The sequence below is a fragment of the Austrofundulus limnaeus genome, unplaced genomic scaffold (genome assembly GCF_001266775.1).
Source record: "Austrofundulus limnaeus strain Quisiro unplaced genomic scaffold, Austrofundulus_limnaeus-1.0 Scaffold100, whole genome shotgun sequence".
NCBI classification, from domain to species: domain Eukaryota; kingdom Metazoa; phylum Chordata; class Actinopteri; order Cyprinodontiformes; family Rivulidae; genus Austrofundulus; species Austrofundulus limnaeus.
This window is the reverse complement of record NW_013952502.1, coordinates 1,478,811-1,488,216: the sequence shown is the minus strand read 5'-3', so window position 1 is coordinate 1,488,216 and position 9,406 is coordinate 1,478,811. Positions and strand designations below refer to the sequence as shown.

The window sequence follows — 9,406 nt, the reverse complement described above, 5'->3', positions numbered from 1 at the left end:
TATATATATATATCCAGGCTGCTCGTTTCATTTATTTTTACACACTTTGACAACCAGCATGTGAAATAAAATCTTTTACTAGGAAAAAAAAAGACAAAAACAAGCTTGGCATTAAATGCAAAAAAAAAATTATACCCCCAGGCTGCAGACATGTGCAGCTGCTACCTCAAAGGGAATAACATCAACATCAGATTTGTCGTGTTTGTACAAATCTAAGCCTATTTACTCATTTCTGCGAGGATCAGAGTTCCTCACTTTCACCCTGCTTGTCAGACACATAAATAGTCTGCTTCATAACACACACACATACTGTACACAAACTCACACAAGTTAGGATTTGTGGAGATAAGTTGAATTACAACACTTCACACAAACTTTTAATTACAAGAATGAAGTCATAATGTTATGAGAATAAAGTCATACTATTACCAGAATAAATTCATATTACAAGAAAAACGTTGTATGAGAATAAAGTCACAATTTTATGAGAATAAGGTCATAATTATATGAGGAAAAAAGCCAATGGAGAATAAAGTCATACTATTACCAGAATAAAGCCTACGAGAATAAAGATAGTCATAGTATTATGAGAAAAATGTTGGATGAGAATAAAGTCAAGATATTATAAGAAAAATGTAATGTGAAAATAAAGTCATAATATTACCAGAATAGTCACACTAAATAATAATAAAATATTATTCTTACCCTAATACTCTGCTGTATGTAACAAAAAGAAGCAATTATTAAAAAAAATTACAATGATGGCACAATAGGTGAAAATACAGAGGATATTAACATTTTCTTAGCAGTTTATTCTTATGCTATTTTTGTAAACTTTACACCACTGTCAATTTTCACTTACACATTTTAATGGCAGAAATAAAATGCTTTTCTTGACTAAATTGCCCACTTTACCTTTACCTCATTATTCATACAATAGGATTTTTTTTGTTTTCTCCACAGCAGAAGCAAAAAAAAAAAAAAAAAACATTAAGTACTTAATATAATCACATACACATAACTACATCCACCCGCTCTGTACTACACCACCATCTCTTGACCCTCTCTCTCACGATCCTTTTAATCTCTTTTATAATTTGCAGCTCTTTGAAGTCTTCAACTTCCTCGGGGAGATTTTCATCTTCAGCTACATGGGTTATATATGGTTTATGTTTCCTCACCACGTCTTCCAAGCTCTCTTCATTTCGGGGGCATTTGTATCCTTTTCTGCCTGGTGATGGAGCAACTTCACCTCCTGCTGTGGTGTCAGAACTCAGATCCCAGCCAGAACTCACTCTGTCCTACTCTGCTCAACCGTCTAAACCTCCGGTCACATTCTTATTTCCAAAACCACCTAACACTTATTTGATTATAGCTGTCTTCTTGTTTTTAGTTTTGCATTTTTGCTTGTCATAATTATTTCCACAGCTTTTAAAAACAACTCCAAACCTAAAAAGTTTAATAACATTCAGCTGGCCTTTCATGCTCATTAACTACGGATTTGCATTCCCACAGTACTCCATCACTTTGTGGACACCTGTGAAGACAAACTTAAATGGAACATTTATTATAATTACTGCAGCTTTTTTTTCGTTTACACGGGAAAAACTCAGTGGAATAAAAATGCTGTGCTATTTGAAAGTAGGTTGCAGTAGTTTGTGCTTCAATCAAGTAAAAAATCTGTAAAAAATATTTTTTGCAGTTTATTAAATTCCTGATTATTAAAAATAGACTCAACACTAAAAGGCTTTTATATTGTAAATTATTACCCAACATGTTTTTCAGTGTCCTAACTAGAGGAGGCCTTCTTGACGCTCACATTCTTGTTGTGTTTCTTTCAGTTCAGCTGTGTTGCAGCATTCAACTCATGGCTCAGCAGCTTTGCACTCCTGCCCAACACGTGGCATTAATGGGCTGGTTTGTCAACGCTCTATTTAAAGGAAACATGGCTAATTTTAACAAAATTATTATGGTCTTATACTTCCTAGGGTGGTTAATTGTCCAAATGCAGATAACAATGATAGTATTTAAAAGTAGCTTCTATTTTTTCCTTTTTGCTTTGGTTGGTTGTTTTCGTCTGTTGAGTTTTTGACACCACCTTTTTAATGCAAGTTTATTTTTGAAGCGTTCATCGTTGTTGCAAACAGTTTGCCAAATCCCAGAATCCATATAAACCTGGCAGACCATTATGCATTGATACAGATGATAAATTTTGCATCACACAAGCCTCACAGTGTAATGGAAGGTTGAGTGGATGATCATACAGCGGGTAAAATAAGTAACATGTCACCATTTTTCTCAGTAAATATATTACTAGAGGTGCTAATGACATGAAATTTTCACCAGATGTCGGTAACAACCCAAGTGATCCATACATACAAAGAAATCAAACCATAATTATCCAGAAATGAAGTTATTTGTAATAATGTGGAATGGCACAGGGAAAAAGTATTGAACACACTTACTGAAATTTATCTAATACTTTGTACAAAAGCCTTTGTTGTCAATGACAGCTTAAAGACGCATCCTGTATGGAGAAACTAGTGGCATGCATTGCTCAGGTGTGATTTTGGCCCATTCTTCCACACAAACAGTCTTCAAATCTTGAAGGCTTCGTGGACCTCTTCTATGAACTCTGACCTTTAGTTCTTTCCATAGATTTTCTGTTGGATTCAGGTCAGGTGATTGGCTGGGCCATTCCAGCAGCTTTAGTTTCTTTCTCTGAAACCAGCTGAGAGTTTCCTTGGCTTTGTGTTTGGGGTCATTGTCTTGCTGAAATGTCCAGCCACGTTTCATCTTCATCATCCTGGTAGATGGAAGCAGATTTTTTTATCAAGAATGTCTCTGTACATTTTTCCACTCTTCCTTCCTTCAATTATTTGAAGTTTGCCAGTACCATATGCTGAAAAACAGCCCCACACCATGATGTTCTCACCTCCAAACTTCACTGTTGGTATGGTGTTTTTGGGCTGATGTGCAGTGCCATTTGACCTCCAAACATGATGTGTATTCTGGCATCCAAACAGTTCAATGTTGGTCTCATCTGACCAGACTATATTCTCCCAGTATTTCACAGGCTTGTTTAAATGTTGTGCAGCAAACTTTAAAGGAGCTTCAACATGCTGTTTCTTCAGCAGTGGAGTCTTGCGGGGTGAGCGTGCATACAGGCCATGGTGGTTCAGTGCATTACTTATTGTTTTCTTTGAAACAATCGTACCTGCTAATTCCAGGTCTTTCTGAAGCTCTCCACAAGTGGTCCTTGGCTCTTGGACAACTCTTCTGATAATTCTTTTCACTCCTCTGTCAGAAATCTTGTGAGGAGCACCTGGTCATGGTCGGTTTATGGTGAAATAATGTTCTTTCCACTTCTGAATTATGGCCCCAACAGTGCTCACTGGAACCTTCAGAAGTTTAGACATTCTTCTGTAACCGATGCCATCATTATGCTTTGCAACAATAAGGTTGTGAAGGTCTTGAGAGAGCTCTTTACTTTTACCCATCATCAGATGGTTCTTGTGTGATACCTGGTCATCACTTGGGACTGAACCAGCTGATATTAACTTGCACTGACAAGGGGCAGGCTTGCTTTTTAATTACTGAGAGAGTTCAGCTGGTGTCTTGGCTTTCCATGCCTTTTTACACCTCCCTTTCTTCATGTGTTCAATCCTTTTTCCCTGTGTCATTCCACATTATTACAAATAACTTCATTTCTGGACATTTATGGTTTGATTTCTTTGAATGTATGGATCACTTGGGTTGTTACCGACATCTGGTGAAAATTTCATGTCATTAACACCTCTAGTAATATATTTACTGTGAAAAATGTTGACGTGTTCAATACTTATTTTACACCCTGTACATACGTTAAGACATAAGCTCCCACCTGATTGTCATCCCTTTTTTTTTGTAAACTCATTACTATAATTTTGGCTCCAAATAAGAGCAAATCTTTAAAATAATCACTATCTTCTTTATAATTAATATCTTGTAGATCAAATATAATATAATAGTGATTTTCTTCAAATGATCAGGTTATTTAGTAGCTTACATTTAAACCGTTGGTCCCAAGAAATCAGCAGCTCCTGAAGAATATTGTTAAAAGTTAAACTATTGTAACAAAAGCCTCATGTCCATAACTGCTGTCAGATTTTATTTATGAGGGACATGGATGAGTACTTAAGGACTGCTGGCTCCCAATTATACAGTTATCCTTTCCAGATAGCTGCTGTGACTGTAGTGTATGCCAGAAAAAAAGACTCCAGTGGCTGTACTCCAAAGAGCTGTTCTTTCACAGTCCACTGCCCAGATGGTCTGCAATTATTATTTAGATCCATTGTCTACTGTTGGGTCAGAAAGGCCAGAGCAAAGCATGGATGGAGCAGATTTTTTTCAGAGCTTTTTCCAAAATAAAAAGGCTCCAAACCGGAAAACAAAAGCTCCGAGTTGGGCCTGATTGTCTTCAATTATTCCTTTGTTGCAAATGCCAAAAGTCCAGAAAAATATGGCCACTGACACGTACTGGAAATTGACCTGGATGTACAAGCAGGTAGAAATGGAAGTCAGAGTCATCTCACAGAGCTGTAAATGTGTCTATAAAAATGAAATAACCCCAGTGATTAAACCTTGTTAATCGCTCTTTGGCTATTCACTAGATTTTAATCGCTGTACCTTGCAGCCTTTGCCGGTGACAATGGAGATCGGCTTTATTGGAAACGAGGCTGAGATGAAAGTGCTTAATTACCTCCATTTAAATAGCTCAGAGGCCTTTGATAAAGAGAGATGACTGCTTTTGGGAGCAGGATATTGCTTTTGAAATTCCATAGGGTGCACCAGATCTAATATTGACTGCGGAAAGCAAAGGAACTCTGTTTTAGTAATAGCCCTGTCAAAGATGGGTCCCCAGCTGAGGATATTGGTGCTTTTATTATTTCTTGCATTATATTTGGATTTTTATTTAGCACGAATGCAAGACCATTCTCTCCACGATTTTGAAGCATGGTTGCCTGTTGTCTGAATCAACGACTTTACTGCTTTAAATTTATAGACAATCTTAAAACATGTGCCTGAAGTTTACTCTGGACTCACTGGAGATGCCTCCATAATGGCAACCTCTGCTTTAAATGGGGTTAGAAGGTTACACGGGACAACTATAACTTCTTCTGAAAGTGTGACAAAAGACATTAAGTGTCTCTAGAATTGCAGCTGTGTTCCTGGTAATTGCCCACCTATCATCTTCGTTCCTGCTGCCCCGGACACTTAACATTCAGTCCCATCCTGTGTGAGACATCAAAGTGGGAGTGTAGGGCAGAGACAGCTGGTACCGCCTGATTGGTTTCGTACCTCGGCATGGTGCCCCACTGCTGTGTTTGCATACAAAACATGCTTTTAAAAATCTATTTTTTTATGTTTGCCGTCTTGTGCATGTTTGTAAAGGTTTTGTCGTATTATAGTAGCCCTTGGTTTGGCCAAAACATGAAATACATTCGTACACCACAGCAAGGTATTTATTTATTTATTTATTTATTTATTTATTTATTTATTTATTTTTGTCGTCGGCGGTGACATTTAAGATTATGCAAAGTGTAAGGCAACATGAATATAAAGAATATAAAGATGGAACAAACTTTTTTATCCTTTTTTAAATTTATTTTTAAAATTAAATTATGTTGATGAGTGTTGCAAAATGCTGTTGTCGTATAAAATGTATTGAAATATGAATTCTTTTTGGTAACACTATAACAACTACACCTTAATTAACCTTACTTAATCATTAATAAATGGTTAGTTAACCTTAAATATCCTTAATTAAACAGGATTCATACTTAATAAGCTATAAATGAACCCATTTATTAATTCTTTACCCATCAAGGCTAATTACTTCCAAAACCAACATACTCATTGTTTATTCATGTTTAATAACTTATTTATTAACTATTCTATATATTGTGTGTATATTTATGCAAATGCTCATATAAATATACTTTCACACCATGTGTTAGACATGTATTAAAGGTTAGAGAATATTTGAATTGACTTTGCCTTGCACACTTGGCCCTTCAGGTTTATTTATGTTTTTACATTAACAAATACGGAAAAAAACAGATCGTCTTCACTTTAAAAAGTTTCACAAAAATACTTGACTAACTTTATTATAAGTAGTAAATAGTAAATTCAAACATTTTGGAAGTAATTAGCCTTTATGAGCAAATAATTTAAAAATCTGTTAATTTATAGCTTATTCAATATGAAACATCCTTAATTAAGGAGGTTTTAAACATTAACTAACTGTTAATTGATTATTAAGTAAGGCTAAATAATGTGTCATTACAAAGTGCTTCTGATATTGTTTTTGTACTGTTTTTTTTTTTGTTTGTTTGTACATTTTGTTAACCTTATCTGGTTTGCTACATTTACAAAAAAAAATTCTAAGAAATTTTGTCTGCTGTACTCAATTCTATTCTTTGTGTGCAAGAAAAACTGCACTTGAATTTAAGAAGTTGTTCACATTCTCCTTAATCACACTCAATCCTTAGTTATCCATCTTTCTTTCAAGAGCATGCAACATCTACCCCCTATCCTTCCTGCTAAACCTCTGTCGTACGAACAAGATATCTCCCGCTTTCCAACATTTCATGGTGTTTACAGGTACTGTTTCCTTTTACTCTTGTATGTTTTTAGCATTCACTCCAGCTATTTTTCTACTCAAGAAAAAAAATCATTCTGTTTTAGTATTCAAGACAGTTTGATGCCTTGCATAGTTTGAAGATGCAACATAAAGATTTTGTTTGCAAAGTGATGTAGAGCAGTTACATAGCAGCATGTTTCTCTGCTTGTCTGACCCACTTTACTCCTTATGTAAGAGAACTTCATTGTAAAAAGCCCTTAGTTTGCTGTTTTTTCTATTTCTCACAACTAACACCCTCCCCTTCCTGTGAGAGTAAATAATTTGCTGTGGGAAATGTCTTGCCTTGAATCACTGTTCAGAAGTTTGTTTTATGGCTTTTTGATGTCCAGCGAGTGACCATTGTAGGGTGTAATCGGTTTCTCTTTGGGTGTAGTTGTAATTTGGATGGCTTTTTACAGCCTGTCTATAATAACTGGTTGCTTGATGGTTTTCTGGTGGTTTGACAGATGGCATTAATTGAGCTGTTTTGACAGAAAATTTTTCTTTGCTCAGGTTTGAGGGGGGTTATTGCTTTCAGCCTGGCCATCAGAGACACGTCAACAAAAGCAAAGCAAACCATCCTCACCACCACTCTGCTTTTGGTGGTCTTCACTGTCTGGGTGCTGGGTGCAGCTGCCGATCCCCTGCTGCGCCGTCTGAACCTCAGGTTAGTGCTTGTCAGGTGACACAACAAATTTGATGCAGATTGTCTCATAATTTGGTCGTCTTCGTGTCCTCTGTCTGTTTGCATCACACCTACAAGAGCAGTGAAAGATTTACAAAATCCTTTTGCTTACTTATGTCTTTGTTGGTGAGGTTTTTGCATGTTTGCATGTCACTTCAAATTCTGTATTGCAGTTCTGCCCAAAACTACTGCATGAAAGGTCCTTATAGAATGTTACAAAGTAGCCACACAGAAAGTCAGCTTGTCATGCTGTTCACATTAGGTGCATGCATAAAAAACATTAGATATGTTGCTCATAATGACAACACACAATGCGGCTGCTAATTTTCCCTTTAAAGTCTGGGTGCAGTCTGTGATTCGAGGCCAGTGGGCGATAATGATTGAGGCGCGCAGAAGAGGCGGGAAGCTTGCAAGGCAGTAATTAGTTACTTATATTATTAAAGTGCAATCTATGGCCCAGATCACTGCAGCATAATTGACTCCCAGAGTCTTCTGAGACAACTTGTGCACACTGCCTGTCAATATGACCTTATAAATCAGCTTGAAAACATCTGAATATGTAGTTATCAGGTCAAAGTAAATGAATTTTTTTAACTCAGCTTTTTTAAGATAAATACTACAGAAAGTGAATAACACTATTGTGGAAGAGGAAACTGATTGGAGAAATAAAGTTTAGTAAAAAATAAGAAAAACTAATGAATAAATACCAATTAAGATGGAAAAAAGAAATAAATCATAATAATAATCACTTTCGAAATTATAATATAAACTAATAATTCGTAATTCTTATGGTAAACTCTAATAATAATGACACGCAATATGGCTGCTAATTTTCAATAAAAAAAGAAATTTAAAAGATAAAGTTGAGATAGTTTTAAAAATGATTGATCTTTGAGTCTTGGATCATTATGAAGGGAGTCTCACAGCTGACTGGCCCTGACTAACAGAACCAGGTCATCTGTAGAACAGAACAAGAGAAGTTCTGGCTCAGGAGGCTGGGGCTTTGCAGAGACTCAAAAGTACAAACATTGCAAAATTGGAACATAAAGTCCTTTTGTCAAGTCAAACAAAACCCAGTGGAACCCTGTTGTTAATGGATTGCTAATTGTTTTTAGTAACTCAATCTGTTTGTCGAATACTTTCCATCCAAATAAAACTGCCCTTCACCATTGTGAAGCAAACAAAGAGTAGTATCTGAGGGAAATCCACCTAGACATGGGATTTGGTTTGTTGTATATTTTTTCTTTGTCATCTCTAGACCTGATCTCATCCATATCTTTGTAAGACTGAGCTGCATAAAGTCTGAGCTTACAGTACATGGTGTAACTTCCAACTTCTTTCAAAATCTGCCTGCTCTCTCAATAAATCTCTGAACAAAGCTGGCCATTCGTGGTCATAAATCCAAACATTATGCTTGCTTATCTTTACAGTTTCCATTTCGGTGGTGGCTGATTGACCTGTTATTCTGCCTCTTATCACCTCACACTATCAGCATACAAACAAATATATTATTTGATGCTGTCATGAATTATTGCCTTTTTTAAATCTCACTTAACCGTCAAACCTTCTGTATATTTTTATAACTAACAGCTTAAATTAGACATTAAAATGAACTCTTCATTAATAGTCAAATTTGAATTCTTGTGAGCTCCATGGTGGCAATTTGTTACACAAAGGCGGGAGTTTCTTAACAGCCAGCATTCAGATGTGCTTTTGTAGAAACTCAATTATTTGTAGCAGTTACTGGTTTAAAAACATGCTTGCTGGGCCTTGAAATTACAGAATGATCAGCAAAAACTATTCCTAAACGTCTTTTGTAAGAATGTATTTTGTGTTTTATTTGCATGCAGTTTAGGTTCTTAATTTTTGCAAAACACACCTTTTTGTGTTCCCATGACAGTGCAGTCAATGGGCCTCATGCAAGAACCGTTCGTACGCACAGATTTGTTCTTAAATTATGCGTACGAGTGATTTAGGAGAATTTGTGGCATTCACCAATGTTTTCGTATTCTAAGATTTTTTTCAGATACGAACAAAATTTACGAGTGGTCCAGACC

The 9,406-nt window shown here is 36.1% G+C and overlaps 1 protein-coding gene across 3 annotated transcripts in view; it reads left to right on the top strand.

Moving 5' to 3' along the window:
• LOC106521014 (sodium/hydrogen exchanger 9) overlaps positions 1 to 9,406 on the top strand; it is an 85,539-nt gene that overhangs the window by 32,779 nt on the left and 43,354 nt on the right. For 2 of the 3 annotated variants that reach the window (XM_014013395.1, XM_014013394.1), the window contains one exon: positions 7,178 to 7,331. In XM_014013395.1, coding sequence (XP_013868849.1) covers positions 7,178 to 7,331 — 154 coding nt within the window. Of the gene's footprint in view, positions 1 to 1,103; positions 1,218 to 6,533; positions 6,646 to 7,177; positions 7,332 to 9,406 lie in introns of all 3 variants that reach the window. The other variant, XM_014013393.1, reaches the window with a different exon arrangement.